At 40.4% G+C, this 17,870-nt stretch overlaps 1 protein-coding gene and 1 long non-coding RNA gene across 2 annotated transcripts in view; one reads left to right on the top strand and one right to left on the bottom strand.

Annotated features, from left to right (window-relative positions):
* Positions 1-10,295, bottom strand: part of Cimip6 (ciliary microtubule inner protein 6) — a 55,153-nt gene extending 44,858 nt beyond the window's left edge. The window contains 2 exon segments of the mRNA XM_070025618.1: positions 5,438-5,633; positions 10,180-10,295. Coding sequence (XP_069881719.1) covers positions 5,438-5,633; positions 10,180-10,205 — 222 coding nt within the window. The 5' untranslated portion in view covers positions 10,206-10,295.
* Positions 10,296-13,253: 2,958 nt separating this feature from the next.
* On the top strand, positions 13,254-16,307 carry LOC138829285 (uncharacterized). The gene is made up of 3 exons (XR_011372526.1): positions 13,254-13,317; positions 15,415-15,456; positions 16,076-16,307. It is a non-coding gene; the product is annotated as an uncharacterized lncRNA (long non-coding RNA).
* The last annotated feature ends 1,563 nt before the right edge of the window (positions 16,308-17,870 follow it).

Raw genomic sequence — 17,870 nt, 5'->3', positions numbered from 1 at the left:
TTACTCATACATAAAACTGAAACCATTATCTTGCCCATGTAATTGTAACTCCTCTGTACGGTATTTTCATAATAATAATTTAAAAAAATAAAAAGAATGTGAAACTGAAACCAAATTTTCCCAAGTATTATCTTACTTTATATATGAGACAATATTTGGCTGTTTTTCTATTCTATTCTATTCTATTGCTTTTTCTTCTATTTCATTGAAAGCAATATTTTGTTTCATAAATGTAACTATAATAAAATGCTGCTTGAGAATCACATTGATTTACAATTCACTAATGACTCAGTTCAACAATATTTTGTTCTAAGGAGAAACAGCTCGATGTGACTGAATTGTGGATGTTCAGAGCTAGGCATGCAGGAGGAGGAGGCCTGATGAATTCCTTGGTGGCACATGGACCATTTCATCTCTTAGAAGCTGAGAAAGCAGTTGTTACTTGACTTAATTCTAATCAAAATTTAAATCTGCTTGATCAGGAAAAAGAAAACCTGAGGGAAGGCAACTGGAACTCTGGGAAGTTCCCGGATGTGATGAGGTAATGAAGTAACCTTAAGGACATGCCAGCACCTACACTGGCTTATAAGAAAATAAAATTTTTAAAAAGCCGCACCAGTGGCTCATGCCTATAATCCTAGCTACTCAGGAGTTAGAGATCTGAGGATCACAGTTCAAAGCCAGACTGGTTTAGGAAAGTCTATGAGCCTCTTATCTCCTATTACTACCTGGGGCTGAGACTCAAGTGATAAGGTGCTAGCCTTGAGGTTTAAGCTCAAGAGCAGAGCCCAGGTCCAGAGTTCAAGACTCAGGACTGGCACAGAAACAAACTAGGAACCAAATTTTTAAAATATAATTCAAGGAGAATATTAGATTCTAGTAATAAAATTCTTACACTATAATCAAGGTTAAGTTAATATAAAAAAGAAGAGGCATCTAAAGAACCCTATGTGAGTTGGGCATGGTAGGGCATTCCTGTAATCCCAGCTGTTCAAGGGGCAAAGGAAGGATTGTGAGACCACTAAAAGGTAACAACAACTTTCTCCAAAACAAAACACAAGAGCAAAAGGGTAGCACACGTGGTAGAGTAGAGCACTTAACTTGTGTGAGGCCCAGGGTTCAATCCCTAGCACAACAAAAAGTAAAACTAAAAATAAAAGAGAATCCCATGTGGCTGCATAGGAAGTCAGCTCTCAAATGAGTTAAGCTTCTGAAAAAATGTACAATATCAAATTCAAAAAAGGTTTTTTTTTTTCTGGGAGAAAGCTTAGAATAAAAAAATCAAACATGAACAATCTGGAAAGGATTACAATGTTCAAAGCTGAAACTTAGACTACTCAAGGTGGGGTTGTTTGTTAAGGGAAATTATCTGATAAGATAAGCATGAACCAGAGAGAGACAGCAAAGACCTGAATAACAGACCAAAGAATTAGATATCACTCTGTCACTTTCATGCTAGGTTTTTGGGCTAATGACAACTTGTTACCAGGACTAATGCAATGACAGGCATTTGCAAATAGGTGATTTCTGGCAGTACTCCAGAAATTTAGGATCCAGGGAATTCTGGAGAAGCTGGCTAATACCCAGATGTTCAGAATGGGCTAAAAAGATAAATTTTACAAATTAAGACTACTTGATATAGATCCAATGAAAATTCTAGGACAGATTACCTAAGCAGATGGTGTCTTCTCACTATGTGGCTAAAAATAATCAGGACTTACTGTTTGAGTCAGAGTGCTGCCTCTTCCAGCTCTCCACTCCATAATTACCATTGTGCTTATTATGTACAAGGTCTAGAATTCATAGCCTTATCTTTCTCTCTCTACAGTTCTATGTGGTAGGTACCCCCCACTTTCCAGAGGAGGAGACTCCCAGGAGATTAAACTTCCCCTAAACTATGTCTCTAGCAGGCCAAAACACAACCACATGACCACAATTTGACCCATCACCTATGTATGCATACCCCTAAACACTATGTTACATCAAGTCTCTTATGGAATGCTAAAGTAGATAAGCAGAAACTTAACTATATTGTTGCAAAAGCAAAGAATCACAGGTTCTAAGTAGGTGTCTTAGTCTGTTTTGCTAGGTAATTTATAATGGACAGAAATGTGTTGGCTCACAGTTCTGTTGGCTGGGAAAATCTGATATTGAGACACTAAGACATAGAGGCAGGTTTGGTAATTCTAACTCCAAGATGGTGTCTTGAATGCTTATGTAGACCTGGAAAACCCAGGATAGAAGATTAGTCCTGTCAGAAAAATCCTTGAGACTCTTATCTCCAATTAACTAGCAAAATGCTAGAGTGGGGGCATAGCTGAAGTGGTAGAGTACCAGTTGTGAGCAAACAAGACAAGCAAAATCTTGTGGCCCTGAATTTAAGCACTGACACTTGCATGGAAACAAAAAGAAAGAAAAAAAAAAAGCAAAAAACTGCAGTACTGTTTTAGTTTTGTTTTTTTTTCTTTTTAAAAAAGTTAAGTCCTTCAAACATTTCTTCATGATTCACTTACCCAGAATCTCTTTTCCAGAGACTCAAATATTAGCAAAGTAAGTCTCTGATCCACAAATGATATAAGGTATGTGTCTTACAAAGTTTTTTATAGTAAAACTCCCTTGGGATGCTTAATGCTATGGTTTGAGAGTTTATCCACTCCAAAGCTGACATAGAAATTAAATTGTGTTCTGTTTTGCTTTGGTTTTTGGGTTTTTTTGGGGGGGGGTGGGGGGTCCGGTCGTGGGGCCTGAACTCTGGGCCTGGGCGCTGTCCCTCAGCTCTTCAGCTCAAGGCTAGCACTCTACCACTTGAGCCATAGCACCACTTCCAGCTTTTTTTTTTTTTTTTTTTTTCTGCTTATGTGGTGCTGAGGAATCGAGCCCAGGGCCTCATGCATTCAAGACAAGCACTCTACCACTGAGCCACCTTCCCAGCCCTAAATTGTGTTCTAACAGTACTAAGAGGTGAAACTTTTTAAGAGACATGAGTGCTTTTGCTTTTATCAGTAGGATTCTGTTTTTGGTGGGTTCCCAGGCTGGCTTTGAATCATGATCCTCAGATCTCAGCCTCCTGAGTAGCTAGGATCACAGGTGTGAGCCATGGGTGCTAGGAGCTCAATTGCTCTTCTTAAACAGAGATACCAGGTTACTGTTCAAGTGAAATTCTTTGAGAATTTTACCAAAATGTTCTCCTTTGTCTCACAAATGTAAAGGGCATAATGAATAGGTTTTCCTAAAGTCTTAGTAACTTTCAGACTCTCCTGTTAGGGAAAGTATTCTGAAGAAATGGGAAATACAAATACAAATTAACAAATTTAAAAGCTTCTGTACAACAAAGGAAATAATTAACAGAATGAAGAGACAACTTACAGAATGGGAGAAAAAACTTGCCAGCTATTCATCAGATAAAGCCTATCCAGATTATATAGAGAGCTGCCAAACATAAACCCCACCAAGACCAAAATGATTAAATTAATAAGCAAATAAATTGAATAGCTCAAAAGAAGTACAAATATACATTAAGGAGTATTCAGCATCTTTAAACATAAAGGAAATGCAGATCAAAAAGACACTGAAGTTCCATTTCACTCTAGTCAGAATTGCAATGATAAAGAAAACAAAAAAATAACAAGCAAGGAGGGGAAAAAGTCGAAGACTGTTGGTGCAACTGTAAATTCGTGCTGCCACTCTGGACTTGTTCTATGTAACACTAAGATTAATAGATGTTATGTGAAAGGGCTTCCCATGGCTAAATAAAGTTGCAAAATAGTAAGTAAGATAAGCCAAGTTATCCAAGTTTATCACGGATGTTTCTGACTCTTTATACACTGATAGTAGTAGTGACACTCTGAGAAAGATACATAAAAATTACACCTTTTCCAGAACTTACTTGATTTTAGAAATTTATTTTTTCAAGTATGTGAGTTAAGGCTAGTGTTCTGAAAGATACACTCTGACAAGCCTTTTCTAAAGACCAGTACTTGGAAATTTCCAGGCAATCAGATTAGTTTTCATTGAAAGTCACTGTGCTAAGACCCTTTTTACTGCATCCAGTAACTTCAACATTAGTCCTTAGTGCAGAAAAAGAGGAGGGCTTCAGAAGATTACAGGAGTCTTGAGTGATGGAGATGTTGCATCACTTGATCATGGTAAGATTATATAACTAGAACTTTACACAGCTCACAGGACTGCATCTTTAAAAAGGTCAGCTTTCCTCTAAATATGTTACTTTATATGGCAAAGGAGCTTTGGAGATGAGATTTAGAATCTTTTCTTTTTGGTTTAGTTATTTTCTGTGATAGTGTTGCAATTCTTTTGTCCAATGTTGGCCTCTACCTACATCTCCTGGTATAGCTAGGATTACAAGTTTACACCTGGCTTGTTGAGAGGGAATTTTACTAACTTTTTTCTTTGACTGCCATCTCCCCCATATCTATCTCCTGAGTAATTGGGATTACAAGTATGAGCCTTTGTGCCCAGTCAAGATGAGGGATCTTGAGCTGGAGAGATTACCCCATATTACCCCAAATAGAATACAAGGATCCCTTTAAAAGGCAGGAGAGTCAATCAGAGAGATTGGATTATAAGATTCTTCTGGTTCTAAAGAGGAAGGTGCCATGAGCCAAGGAATATAAGCAGCCCCAGAAGTTGAGAAAGACAAATACAGACTGTTTCTCAGCACCTCTAGAAGGATTTGACCAGCCAAAAGCCAGTGACACCGGTTTTACATATCTGAACACCAGAACTGTAAGAGAATTAATTTCTGTCGCTTTAAGCCAGTGTTTAAATTTGTAACAATTCCAACGGGAAACAATATAATAATCATACCTCAACAACCCTAACTTTTAAAAAATGGTAATGGAATATATTTAGGATGGCATAGTGAATAACAGAGGTTTGGCTAAGCCAACTGTCCTACAGCAGAGACAGTATTTGCTTACTATATTACCTCAGATACATTCATTAACCTCGCTATTTATTATCACTTCTGAAATAGTTCCAATAATACTTTGTAGAAAGCGTTGTAAAAATTATACTTTATATAAAAACAAAGCTAATTCCTGGCACTCTATATACTTTAAGTCGATGGTAGCTATTTTATAGCTACCATTTTATAGCTGAGTAGGGTGAAGTTTTTGGAATATATGCCACAAACAACATTACAGGATTCCTTTAGTAGTCCCCACGCACTACTGAGTGGCTACAACCCTACCCAATATAGAAAATGATTACTTGCATTCTTGTCTTAAATACATATTGTTTATATAACAAAGTTATCTGCCAAAACAGTTCCAGATTACTGCTTTTAACCATTGGCTTATCAACAATCCTATTTTGAGACAAGCAGTCACCTTCCTTAAAATAGCTGTGACCAAATTATCCTGCAAAGAAAGCTTCCAAATCTAAATCTATATTTGAATACAACAAACATCTGTCCAACCTGCACTTCGGGCCCTTCTTTTGGATCTATGTAGGGAATTGGTTCATTGTAAGTTCTCATATTTGTGTTAATGAATTTAGCATAATTTACACGTCCTCTCCGGACACAAGATGTTGAATGTTGCATTGTTTTTTCTTGTTCGATTTCTTCTTTTTTAGTTACATACTTTATACCATCATCTTCTATTTTGTCCTGTCTGAAAAACACAATTAAATAGTAAATTTTCTACCCCAATAAGCATTGTACAGAGTCCTAATCAAATAAGACCTAAGTATGTTTCAAGTATTAAGACAATTTAGGTTTTATTAATAGTGTTTAATAGACTTACACTATTAAAATTTGGATTGGTTAATGTGTTAATAATGATTAGTCATTCTGATATAGTAGTGCAGTACATTGGTTCTTTTTTGGGGGGAAATACTAGTGATTTAATGACACAAATCATGTTTATAGTATTTATGCATATGACTAAATTACATGATTATCTGAACATGCTTTCTTTAAAAGTTTTATGATCTAGAGCGGACCTCCCCTGTTTAACCTAGTAAATTTAGCCATCTGCTCTGGTCAAGGACAGCTACTTAACTCTAAAAATTCACCTGGCAAACTTATAAAAGCTATCAAATGACCACCAATATTTCTTTTTCTTTTCTCTTCTTCTTCTTCTTCCTCTTCCTCTTCTTCTTCTTCCTCTTCTTCCTCTTCCTCTTCCTCCTCCTCTTCCTCCTCCTTCTCTTCTTCTTCTTCTTCTTCTTCTTCTTCTTCTTCTTCTTCTTCTTCTTCTTCTTCTTCTTCTTCTTCTTCTTCTTCTTCTTCTTCTTCTTCCTTCTTCTTCTTCCTTCTTCTTCTTCCTTCTTCTTCTTCTTTTTGGTGGGGAGGTCTAAGATTGGGACTCAAATTTGGTACCTGTTGCTTTGACTCACTGGCTAGAGCTCTACCATCAAGCATGGGGGTGGGGTGGGGAAGGAACCACGACAGGTAAAACACTTCAGCTTATCTGATCTGACCATTTTTGGTGTTTTTATGAACTACACCTGCTACATAAATATGAAATTATTTCAAAAAAACTTTTTGAAATATAATGAAATAGTAATGAAATCAACTACTCTGAATGCTTTTTACATAGAAACCTTTAAAATCCAAGTGGGAGGAATGTCGATAAGATTCCAACTTCATAGAATGGAGAGTTCTATTTTTCCTTACCCACAGCCCTTCAAACATAACCCTACGTTGCCTTAAAAAGTCAGGCCATCTCTTCCATCATGTTGTTCATTTTCTTCTTCTCTTTATTTCTATTTTTCTCCTTCCTTCCTTTCTTCGTTCATTCCTTCCTTCCTTTGTTCCTTCCTTCCTTCCTCCTTCCTTCCTTTTCTTTTGCCAGTCCAGGGACTTGAACTCTGGACGTGGGTGCTATCCTTGAGCTACTATTTGTTCAAGGCTAGCACTCTACCACTTGAAGCACAGCACCATTTCTGGCTTTTTCTGTGATTTACTGGAGATAAAGAGTCTCAGACTGCCCCGACTGGCTCTGAATTGTGATCCTCAGATCTCAGCCTCCTGAGTCGCTAGGATAGCAGGCGTGAGCCACTGGACCCAGCCATGTCACTCATTTTTCAATGAAAACCCTTGACTGTACAAAAAAAAATATTTCCTCCCGATAACACCTCACACCTCTTCTATGACCTGCTCCTGAACATCTCTTCAACCTCATTCAAGCTTCTCTGCTCTTGCTTTCCATTTTCTGTTCTCTACAGAGCATTAGCACATACCCTTCTCTTTGCCTGCTGCTCTTCCTGGTTCTCTGACAGTGTGGCTAATTATCACATAGGACTTAAGCTGAAAAATCCCCTCTTCAAAATCTCTTCCTAGATTTCCTTCATCCTACATTCCATTCTCTCCATGCATTCTCTCATGAATTTTCAAAGTGGGCTTTATTATGACCTTTTTCTTTGGTAAATATATAAATTGGTCATATTCTCTTCTCCTTGTCTTCTTTTTCTCCTCTTCTAATATTTCCTCCCCCTAGACAGATCTCCTTTTATGTTCATGTCCTTGGGGATTTTCCTTTAGATCATATTTTTTAAAATATGCAGTCTTTGTCTGAGTCTGGGTTATTTCACTAACATGATGATTTCCACTTCCATCCATTTTCCTGCACGTGACAAAATGTCATTCCATTTTATGTGTAAATAATATTTCATCCCACTCAATGTCTTCTCTGCTTTATGCTTTATCCATTCTTTCATGACAACCACAATTCATAATAATATGTACTTCAGTTCTTGTTTGTAATAAATACCATAAATACCCTTATTAGTCAATAAATTGCATGACACAAAGATTGTTTCATTCATTATTATTTACCCCACACTCAGGAAAGTGTCTTGCTCACCAAAGGTAAATGGTTTTACTTTATAATATTCACATATCTGTGGTGAGTCTTTTAGAATTGTCTTTCCACTATGGCTTTGTTTTTGTCATGTACCCACAACTCTCAACTATACAATCAAAGGCTATTCAGAATCCCTTTGAGTTCTCTGCAAAGGATTTGGAAAAACTGATTACTGGTCAAGTGTAAATAAGTTCCAATTCTTTTCTATGACCTTTCCAGAGATACTAGCATTTATTTAAAGATTATGACTAGTGGACCAATTAATTTATCATTGTGGACCACTGGCTTTCCTAAGTTTCTCATAGTTGTATCCCTCCAATACATTTATACTAGAATTCTTTCCTGGCCATACTTGGGATTGAACTCAGAGTCTCTCTTTTGCTACATGGGTGCGCTACTGAAGCCACATCCCCCATTTTTGCATGGCTTATTTTTGAGGTAGCGTCTTGCTTTATGCCCAGGCCAGGCTGGGCTATGATCCTCCTATTGTGCTTCCCCAGTAGTTGGGATAAAGGGCCTGTTCCATCCCACTCAGCCATTGAAGAAGATGGAGTCTTGAGAACTTTTATGCCTGGGCTGCCTTGGAGGACAATCCCTTGATCTTGGCCTCTCAGAGTAGCTAGGAGTAAGTGCCTAAACCACCTTGCCCATCTTAGATTGAAGTCTTTCTTAATTAAGGAAAGAAGTGTGGCTATTTGCTTGCTCACACCCTTTGATGACCATTTATGGTATGAATTCCTACATATGATCCAGAAAGTGTGAAATGTGAAGGCAGAGGTCTCTTTGTAGAAGGAAATGCAGATTAAGCCACTGATTAGTTAGGCCTGGACTAGAATCCTAATTCTGCCATTCAGTATCTGAACCTGGGTTTCCTTCTTTAAAAGCATGACAGCTGGTGTGGAAGATGTGAGAATAACATTGAATTACTCATTCTGTCAACACTCATTGTCTGCTATTGTTTGTCAGGTGTTAGGGGCAAGGAGGATTCAGCAGAGACAAAACACAAAAACAGAAAAACAGCAACAAAAACCCCAACCCTGTCCTCACACAGCCTGTATTCTAGAGAGAGAAGTAAGATTGGGGGGAAAAAAAGTAAAATACACAGCTGTGTCAGGACAAGCACTAAGCACAGAATGGAGTTTGGAGAAGGCAAGCTGCATGTGGGAGGTAGGCTGCATTTTTAGGTAGGGTAGAGGCTGTACTGTGAAGGTGGCAATTGAAAAAAGAAAGAAAGGAGGGAAAGAGCTAGGTGGAACTCCGAGGGATGGCATTCCAGCAGAGTACTGACTGCAAAAACTTCGTAGATAATGTCCCTTCCTTAGAACACAAACTGGTCTCTGGATTAGCAGCACTAGCATCCATCATGACCCTGTTAGAAGCACAAAGATACAGGCTTCAAGTTAACCATTTAAATTAATCTATGCAGCTGGTTCTTTGCCCGTTACAGGTTGAGAACGACTGTTCTGACAACAGAAGTACAGGCTTTAGAAGTAGGTGTCCCTAACTCCGTACAAATCTTAACGAGCTTTCATATCTTGTTTGGGAGAATCACCGAAATTTCAATACATCACAGTCTCCTGAAGTCCAGTCGGAGCACAGATTATCTGCTCCCACACTCAGGGCTTCGGATTCAGCGAGGGTGGAGCCGGCTGTCCCTTAGAAATGGTCATTTTGTCATGTTTGGGAATCTCTGCAGATGACAGCAGGGAGCCGCTGCGGTAGCGCACCGGGTGTGTAGGCCTTGTGTGGACGGGCGCCTGAGCTGTCACTGTGATGGCCAGGGAGAAGAGTCACCTCTTTATGTCATAGAGACCACCCTGCCTTGCTGAGGAGCTGCAGATGACACGGGAGGGAAGCAGGGACCGCAGTGCAGAGTGTGCGGCTGGGACTTGGGCCCAGGTGGGGTGCACAGCAGGGCTGCACCGTGGGAAGCAGAGATAACTATGTAAGTAAAACCCACAGGACTTGCAGTAGGTGTGGGACACGAGAAGGAATGATTTCAAGATGACTTCAAGAACGGAAGGCCCGTGATCCGGGTAATCGGCCAAGTGCTCAGTAAGTGAGTTTAAAAAAACAAAGAAAAGAGGAATCATCCCCTCAGCTCAGCGTCTGCAGATCACAAAGCAGACCGCGAGGCTTGGCCTGGGCCGGGTGCGGGGCTTGGCCTGGGCCGGGTGCGGGGCTTGGCTTGGACCCGGGTGCGGGGCTGGGCCTGGGCCCGGGTGCGGGGCTGGGCCTGGGCCGGGTGCAGGCGGCCTCCGCTGGGTCTCTTCCCCAGCCCTCTGCGGGAAGAAGGAAAATAATTTGCACAAGTGGGAAAAGAAAAAAAAAGCCACATCCCAGCACTTACTGGTGCTTTTCCTCCTGTCCCTCCATGATCTCGCTACGGCCTGGCACGCGGCATGGAGGAGCCTCACGAGAGCAGGGCTCAGCCCTGCCCCGAGGCTGGCGCGAGCCCCGCGCCACTGTGACTCGGGCGTTGCTAAGCGACCGCAGAGTTCCCGGAGCCCCTCCTTAGACAGGGACCAGAGCCCGGGACCCGCAGTGCGCAGGCGCAATGGCTGCCGCCGGCCGGCCCGGGAGAATGGGCAGCGGAGCCCCAGTGCGGCTGCGCGAGGCGCGGTCGCGGGGCCGCCGCGCCCGGCCTTGGAGTGCTGCTCCTGAGCTTGCGCATCCCTCTGCAGGGCTGGCGGGGCGTGCGGCGAGGTTCCGACCTGCGGTGCACCGAGGAACCGCGAAGCCCTAGGGGGGGATGAGTGGACAAAGAGACTGGACACCCAGTGAGACTCCTGAGGGTGGGCCTCGTTAACAGACGGAGTGTGTGTGCATGTGTGTGTGCGTCTGTGTACGAGTGTGTGCATGTGTATGAGTGTGTGTGTGCGAGTGTGTGCGTGTGTGTGTGAGTGTGTATGAGTGCGTGTGTATGAGTGTGTGTGCGAGTGTGTGCGTGTGTGTGCATGTGTACGAGTGTGCGTGTGTATGCATGTGTGTACGAGTGTGTGAGTGTGCACGTGTGTGCGCGCGCGAGTGTGTGTGTATGTGAGAGTGTGAGTGTGCGTGCGTGTGTGAATGTGTGTATGTGTGTGAGAGTGTGTATGCGTGTGTATGAGTGAGTGTGTATGCGTGTGTGAGTGTATGTGTGTGTATGAATGTATGAATGTGAGTGTATGTGTGAGTGTATGAGGGTGTATGAGTGTGTATGTGTGTAGAGTGTGTATGAGTGTGTTGAGTGTGTATGAGTGTGTGGGGGGTGTGTGAGTATGAGTGTGTGGGTGTTGAGTTGTGTGAGTGTGTATGAGTGTGTGAGTGTGTATGCGTGTGTATGAGTGTGTGTGTTTGGGGAGGACAGTGCGAGTGGGTAAATAAGTATGGAAAAAGTGGGTTGAAAACCAGAAAGCGGGAGGAAGGATCTCACAATTTATTGGACTCCCTCCTTGAGAACCGGGCATTTGTTGAGCGACCGACAAACCTTCCTACTGATTTATTACATGGCAGCCTTGGGAAGACAGCGCTTCGGTATTATCTTCAGCCATTGGCCCCAGGTTAAGGAGGGAGAAGGGGAGTGGAAGGGGGGAGGAGTGGGAGAGTCCCAAGTCACAGGTATAGCTTGGTTGACTGTTCGCTCAAGTCTTTATCTCTGGGGAAGTTCTGGAGAAGTTGTTATCCCTTTATCATTGGGACAAGTTGCCTGGTGGATGATTTGCTCAGTTTCTGGCTGCTTCTTGTAAGATCAGTTGAAGGCGTTCCTGTTTGAGGGGTCCTTTTCCTTCCACACGAAATACTCATCAGGGAATCTTCTCTTTTCTGGAGCCCAAGGTGATTGCAAAGAGACTGTGGCAAAAACCAACCAACCAACCAACCAGATCGGATCAAAGGGCTGATACAAAGTTGAGGGACTTTTAGTTCATTAACATGGATTGGTAAAAATAGCTTTTAATTTGCCTCTTACAAGAACAGAGGTGGTTTTGGAAAAAGAGTAGTGTTTAAGGCTTAGTACACAGGCTTCGTCATTATTACTCATAACCACATTTTTAGGCTGCCACATATCTGAAATTTAGTCACCTGCCTCACCATTCACTCTACTTTCTATTTAACCTATATCAATCTCTTTCGCTCTGGAAACCAGTCACTCAGGCACAGCTTCAGCAGCCTGTTAAGAACTAATGAGGAGGGGCCGGGAGCGTGGCTTAGTGGTAGAGTGCTTGCCTAGCATGCTTGAAGCCCTCTCTGGGTTCCAGTCCTCAGTACCACATAAACGGAAAAAGCCAGAAGTGGTCTTGTGGCTCAAGTGGTAGAGCACTCAGCTTGAGCAAAAGAAACTCAGTATCCAGGCCCTGAATTCAAGCCCCAGGACTGGCAAAAACAAACAACAACAACAAAAAACAAAACAAAACAAAACGAGCTACTCAAGAGGCTGCAATCTGAGAATCATGGTTCAAAGCCAGCAGGGGCAGGAAAATCTGTGAGACTCTTAATGTCAATTAACCAGCAAAAAGCTGGAATAGAGCTGTAGCTCAAGTGGTAGTCCACTAGCCTTCAGCAAAAAAAGCTTAGGAGTCCAGGTCCTGAGATCAAGCCTGAGAACTGACCCCACCCAAAAAATGTCCCCTAAAATAAATGAGGTCATCTCAGTTTTCTTCTCAGACAACTTCACCTGCCTCCACTTCACCTGCCTCCACATTGTATCTGTCTAAAATATATTTGTGTCAATGTCTTTCCAACTATTAAGTAGTGTGTATATGCCTAGGATTTATTAAAGGCCATGAAAAACATTAAAACAAGAAAATATATCTCTTACAAGGAAGTCTCTGTTAGGGATGCAAACGTGCCAGGAAAACTGCAATGATCTATAACATTATAGAACATAGTCACATGGTAAATTACAGTATTGATGATAACATATTATTATAAAAGCCCAGTTATTCTTGGTACATTCTCCATAGCAGACTGCATAATATGGATTTTAAAATAATTATTGACTTTTATACAGAAAAAGCACTGGACTGCTATTAGTGGCTTATGCTAATAATTTTTTGACCTAGGAGAAGCACTTAAAGTGTTCTGTGCTATAGATTGTCACTTATGAAAAATAGGTAGCCAATTAATCATCTTAAGATCACTTCCAGAGATTCTATCAGAAACTTCATGTCTGAAAAATAAACACCAGTGAACACCAGCCTAAACGATGTACATAATTTTTTCATGCATGATAGGTAGTTTGGATGCTTGTCAACAAAGAATAATTCACAACTGCAAGTTTACTAGTACTGTCCCAGTTAAAAATTCAAGTGCTATTTGAGCTCCCACACCATACGTGGGGAACCACAAGAGGATGGGGATTGCTCATCTAAGATATTATACCTAAATTATTAAATTTTCTTTTTTCTTTTTTTTTCTTTTTTTGGCAGTACTGGGGATTGAATTCAGGGCCTTATGGTTGGTTGAACACTTAAGAGTCTAGCCTCTTTTTGCATGGATTATTTTCAAGGTAGGTTTTCACTTTATGTCCATGCTGGCCTGGACTTTGATCCTCCTACTTCTGCTTCCCACATTGCTGGGAATGACAGGCCCACACCACTCACTGCACTTAGTCATTGTGCTTCCCTTCTAGCTGGGATAACAGTCTTGCACCACAATTCACAGCCATTGGTTGATACAGAGTCTCACTTTCTAAAAGTTTACTGTTAGCAGTCTTCCTATCATTTAAATCAGAATGGTAGATTCGTCAAGCACATATATTATGTGGTCTTTGTTTCATTACATTGGATTATAATAATTTTATTAAGACACAATATAAATTTATTTGAAGGCAGTGGGGATGAGATATGTTAGTATCAAGTTTGCCTATCTTTGAAGAGGGATGGGATCAGTTGAGTTACACATATGGAAGGGTCCTTCAATTATACATCATATCATACATTTAAGAGAGATTACAAAGAAAACAAGTATGACATCTCCTAAAATGTGAAAAAATTTTAGTATAATTATATATATAGAAAATCTCTAGTATAATTCTGAGCCAGGTGTGATGGTGCATGCCTGTAATCTCAGTTATACAGGAAGTAGATGTAGGTTAAGGTCCAGGATCTATCTGAGGGGGAAAACATTAAGACTCTATTTGAAAAATGACTGAAGAAAAAGACTTGGGGGTATGGCTCAAGCAGTAGAGCACTTGCCTAGGAAGCAAGGCCCTGAGTTCAATCCCCTACTAACCCCCATCTCTCTCTCTCACTCTCTACATATATATAATATATATATATATATTTGTATATATATGTATATCACTTCTGATACAAATGATCCTGGATATTTGAATATATATATGTAAACTTACATAGATGCATAAATTTAACATCTAAAAAAATTAATCTCTAGAAATACTATATAGCCTAGTTACTGAAAATCATTGTTAGAAATCACTAGTTTTGAAATTTATCTGATTGAAAGAAGAAGCCTGTATTTTATGAATGTACAGAGGGGTTACTGTTACATGAGTAAGGTAATGAGAACATTTCCTATCAAGCGTTGTTACCTCCTCCTTTGTTTTTCCCCTACCATCCCTTCCCTTCCCACCTCCCTGACTCCTCCTCTCCCTGCCCCCCCAAGTTGTAAAGTTCCTTTTCAACATAGTGTCTTGTATATCTCATTGTTACAATAGGTCAGCCTCTATCCTTGTTTCAGCATTTTGTTATTTCCCTTCCCCTCCCCCAATTAGAAAAATATATATACAAGATGCAGGGCACTGACATCAAATACAGTGAAGACAGGGTTATACCAGTCTCCTACCTTCTTTTAAAGACTATTTTCATGTTCTAGCTGAAGAATTTCAAAGATATAGTTATCTTTTCTTTAGACCATTATCAGACAATTATTATATATAAAATTATTAAACAACTCAAAGTATACTGTGCAAAGTCTCTATTTTTACTAAACCAGGAGATTTTTAATTCATTGATTTGAGACTTCAGTCTTGCAATTTGAAAGAGTCTATGAGTGAAATTGACCCATAAAAATCCTGTCTTATGTCCTACAAATATACACCACTTCTAATTTTTTCAGTGATTTTTATGGACACATAAAAACTGTTCAACATAGTAATTAGTGAACCTCCACATTAAAAAAGTCATTAAAATATCCTTTTATTCTAAACAACAAGTTCTTTAGGTTCTGCCCATAAAATCTACTTTGATCCCTTGATGATACAAATTGCCACTCTGTTTTCCTTAGGGGTAGAAAAACTAATGTTTATTGAACATTGGGATTAGATTTGTGTTTAAACACTAACTTTATGACTCTAGGGAAATGATTTAAATTCCTTGAGACTTAAGTTTGGGTTATATTAGTTGCTAATCTTTTTTAAACAAATGATCTAGGCATGATGCTACATGCCTATAATCCCAGCACTCTGGAGGCAGAAGAGGTAGGGGGATTTTATTTGGAGACATCTGAGCTACGTAACGAGGCCCTCAAAGAATCAAGGGATGAAGATGTAGCTCAGTAGCAGAATACTTTCCTAGCATATGCAAGACTCCCGTATTTCTACCACTTTTGCTCATTCTTATCTGTTTCCTGCCCTTCATCTAAGGTCACCCAGGTGGAAATTGATAGATCCAAGATTTGAGTTTAGGTAAGTCTACTTCTTTCTCCTCCTGTCCCTCTTTCTCCCCCTCTTCCTCTCCCTGCCTCTTCCTTTCTCAACCTGTCATCTGATTCCTCAACTTCTTGCTTTCAATCATGGTAATAAAAGCTGAATATAGAAAGAAATTTAAAAAAATAAAGATTTAAAAATAATTTTAAAAACCTCACTATGGTATACAATTGGGTGAATATAACTAGAAAGCCCAAAGTCAGCTGGTGTGAAGGGAGTGGATGGTGATTGGAGGGCCTCAGGAAGACTGCAATAGGGAGGAAAACATGATAGTCAGTGATGGAAGCAAAGTCAGTCAGTGGTGGAAGCAAAGGTGACAGTGTGCCCAGTCTACTTACAGAATGCCACCATATACAATTTACAGCCATTAGGTTCCATGGTTGGTGAAACAGATTTAGTACATTATCATCCATCGCCATGGTTCCCATTCTTGATTTTTCCGTTTGTGACATTGAACTGCTGGACAGTAGTAATTATTTTGATCTGGACGAGCAGGCCTACAATAAATAAAAATGCTTTACTCTCTTATAAAAGTGAAGAATTAAGAGAGAAATTAAAGTTCTATTATTTTTATTTTCTTTTTCTTTATTTTTTTTAGGTCTGAGAATGGAACTAGAAATCGGCACCTGATGCTTTGGCTCATTGGCTAGCACTCTACCAACTGAACCATGCCTTCAGCCTCAAGATTCTATTAGTGTTAAGCAATAAGAGTTTAAATTAGGCCTATAAAGAAATCACAGTGGAGGTTCTTTAAAAGAAAAGTACACCCCTTCTAATTAATGAGTAGTTTGCCCCAAATACCTCCCAACCAATGCATTCTTTTCAAAACAACCCAGCAAATAAAGCTTTCATAAATCATTACTTGTAAACTATTGTTCCAACCTATTCTCTTTTTCCTTTATACAATTATGATAGCATTATGTGTTTCAAGAAGTTAATTACTGCAGCAGCTATAACCTTTTCAAGAGCTTGGAAATTTAGGGGTGGTTTTTAATCCTCTTACAGTAAGCCCAGGAGCAAACTTCTCCCCTGAGTTAAGTTTCCTTTTTAGGCGCTTTCTCTGCCAATCTCTGGGGCTGTAGGACTCAAGAAAAGAAGTCTGACAGAATTTCCCTTTATTATGAGAAAAGTAAAGCAGGATCAGAGAGGAATGTGGCATTTGGACAAGTTTTTGCCACACAGAGTATAGGTATGGGAAGTGTGGCCCAGAGTCCTGGCTTCATCTGTGTCACAGCTGCTTATGCTCAGGGATCTGTGGAAAATCCAATAGTTAGCCTGTTCCGGTGTCCTGAAATCCCTCTCTGGGGGTTATTTTCCCAGAGAAGGCAACTGTCCCTGTGCCAAATACAGTTTGCATCAGTTTGCACTTTGCTGCCAGGCTCTCCTGTAACTTTTATTTGTGTGGGTTTCATTTCTATTTTAGGCTTCGTTGTTTGGTTGTTGTTGAGCCTGCTGCTCCTCTCTGTTTTTTTTTTGTTGTTGTTTTAGTATTTGTTTGTTTCTAGCATCCCTGTCACCACCTGCTCTCATTCTATTGGAGAACAGTCCGGCTAATCAGCTTGTCCAAAACTGCTCTGATGGGGATCCTTTTAGCAGAGGGAAGGAGTCTCTGGTTAAAGGTCAGTGCTCAGGGATGGTCCATTCACTCACTGCTAGTCACAGGAAGTGGACCACATAGGCAGGATCTGTCTCAGCTGGCCACGCCATCTCCACACAGTCACCTCTGGAACCCCAGAGCCATAACCACACAGCTTGCCGGAAAGGGGACAAAGAATACAGGAGTGAAGGTTCACTTTGACCTTCTACCTTAACTCTACTGTCCAACAGGGTTCTTGTTCAGCCAATGAAATCAACATTGTTTGCTATTTGGTTATCATTTCTTGTTATTTGTTTGTTTCACAAAGGGTTTTGACTACATAGCCCATGCTAGCTCAAACTTGTGATCCCACTGTTGCTGCCTCTGAAGTGTTGGGATTACAGACATGCACCACTATCCCTTGCTTGGCTATCATCTCTTGTCTATAAGTTCCTTTAGGCAAAGAATGCCAGAAATAAAACTAAGGCCACATGCAAACAATTAAAGCACGAGTACTATTATCTCTCTGGAGTAACCTGCTTTACAAAAAGTTTCTTGACAGCCACTACGAGTCTTCTCCTCCCCCTCCCCATAAAATTGGACCTCTTACAACAGTGAGATATATACCTCGATTAGAACAAGCTATATTCACCCCATTTGTGAGGGACACATTCCTGCCTTAGAGTTACAGTATGGGGATCATCAATAGATAAAGCTGGTAGTGGTTAATTAGTCATATACATTAATGGTGGGAGAGGAGAGGACAGTAAACCATGTAAGGTCATATGATGATTCCACTTGAGAACAGAGTGAACAA

Source organism: Dipodomys merriami, unplaced genomic scaffold (genome assembly GCF_024711535.1).
Source record: "Dipodomys merriami isolate MVZ:Mamm:240054 unplaced genomic scaffold, mDipMer1.0.p SCAF_17, whole genome shotgun sequence".
NCBI classification, from domain to species: Eukaryota; Metazoa; Chordata; class Mammalia; order Rodentia; family Heteromyidae; genus Dipodomys; species Dipodomys merriami.
The sequence above is the reverse complement of the archived record's forward strand: the minus strand, read 5'-3'. Positions and strand labels throughout refer to the sequence as shown.